At 41.1% G+C, this 1,415-nt stretch overlaps 1 protein-coding gene across 1 annotated transcript; it reads left to right on the top strand.

Annotated features, from left to right (window-relative positions):
- LOC141551951 (olfactory receptor 1f45-like) lies at positions 1-942 on the top strand. Its single transcript, XM_074284226.1, has one exon. It carries the CDS (start codon positions 1-3, stop codon positions 940-942), a length of 942 nt encoding a protein of 313 aa, XP_074140327.1.
- The last annotated feature ends 473 nt before the right edge of the window (positions 943-1,415 follow it).

Raw genomic sequence — 1,415 nt, 5'->3', positions numbered from 1 at the left:
ATGGAAAGAAGAAATCAAACAAGCATCTCTGAGTTCATCCTCCTGGGCCTTTCAAACAAGCCTGAAGAGGAGAGACTTCTATTTTTCCTATTCCTGATTATGTACCTGATCACAGTGCTATGGAACCTGCTCATCATTTTGGCCATTAGAACTGACTCCCACCTTCACACCCCCATGTACTTCTTCCTTACCAATTTGTCCCTCGGTGACATTTGCTTCACATCCAGCACTGTTCCCAAGATGTTGGTTAACTACATATTTGGAAATAAAGTAATTACTTATACCAGCTGTCTGGCACAACTATTCTTCTGCCTTTTATTTGGAGGAATAGATAGTGTCATCCTTGCTTCCATGGCCTATGACCGTTATGTGGCCATCTGTGCCCCACTACACTATAATATGATCATGAGCCAAAAAGTCTGTGCCTCTCTTGGAGCAATCTGCTGGTCTTGGGCCTGTATTGATGCCCTGATTCACACTCTCTCTCTAACTCAACTTTCATTCTGTGGCCAAAAGGAAATCCCTCATTTCTTCTGTGAACTCAGTGTGATCATAAGGTTGGCCTGCTCAAACACCTTGCTCAATGACTTGATGGTCTACATATTAGGCAGTCTGACAGCTGTTATGCCCTTTATCGGCATCCTCATCTCCTACATATATATTTTCATTGCTGTCCTGAAGATCCCTTCCACTCATGGGAGAAAGAAAGCCTTCAACACTTGTGGGTCCCACTTAGCTGTGGTCTGCCTCTTCTATGGAACAGTCATTGGAGTTTACTTCAACCCCAGATCTACCCATATAGCCCAAAAAGACACAGCAGCAGCTGTTATGTACACTATAGTCACCCCCATGCTGAACCCCTTCATTTACAGCTTAAGGAACAATGATATGAAAAGAGCCCTGAGGATACTTTTCAGCAGAAAACCATGTCTCTCCCTATGATTGTAGATATTTACTGGGCCTGGCTGCCTTTGTCTCAATTACCCAATGGTTTAACAAAATTTAATTAAACTTCCCAAGTGTAACTCATATAATTGTTCACCTTTTACCCTATACTAGTAAGGATGTACTTAGATAAGAAGGCTATAGGATCTTTACTTCTCCATTTGGTTCTATCCACTTCTTAGCTCAGCAATTACCTAATGTCCTGTGCCTCAGTTTCCTCATCTGAAGAATAAAGGGTCAACTACACAGGGAGTATCTTACAGAGCTAGACAAAATGAAATTCTACAATTTACAGACTTGCTTTCCTGGATCACTGAATTTCCTCCATTATAAGAGGCAGCCTTGAAACCCAGCCTTCCTGATTTCAAGACATATCCCATCTATTTTCTATGCTACACTGCTGCTCTTAAAAAAAAAAAAAAAAAAAAAAAAAAAACCTGACAGTAAAGAGTTTAGCCAAAAGTAGGAAG

This window comes from Sminthopsis crassicaudata, chromosome 1, assembly GCF_048593235.1.
Source record: "Sminthopsis crassicaudata isolate SCR6 chromosome 1, ASM4859323v1, whole genome shotgun sequence".
In the NCBI taxonomy this organism is placed as follows: Eukaryota; Metazoa; Chordata; class Mammalia; order Dasyuromorphia; family Dasyuridae; genus Sminthopsis; species Sminthopsis crassicaudata.
Note: the sequence above shows the minus strand (reverse complement) of the source record. Positions and strands in the feature narration are given on the sequence as shown.

Excerpts from the sequence above, each read along its gene's own strand:
- LOC141551951 (XM_074284226.1), top strand. The coding sequence starts at position 1 with ATGGAAAGAAGAAATCAAACAAGCATCTCTGAGTTCATCCTCCTGGGC.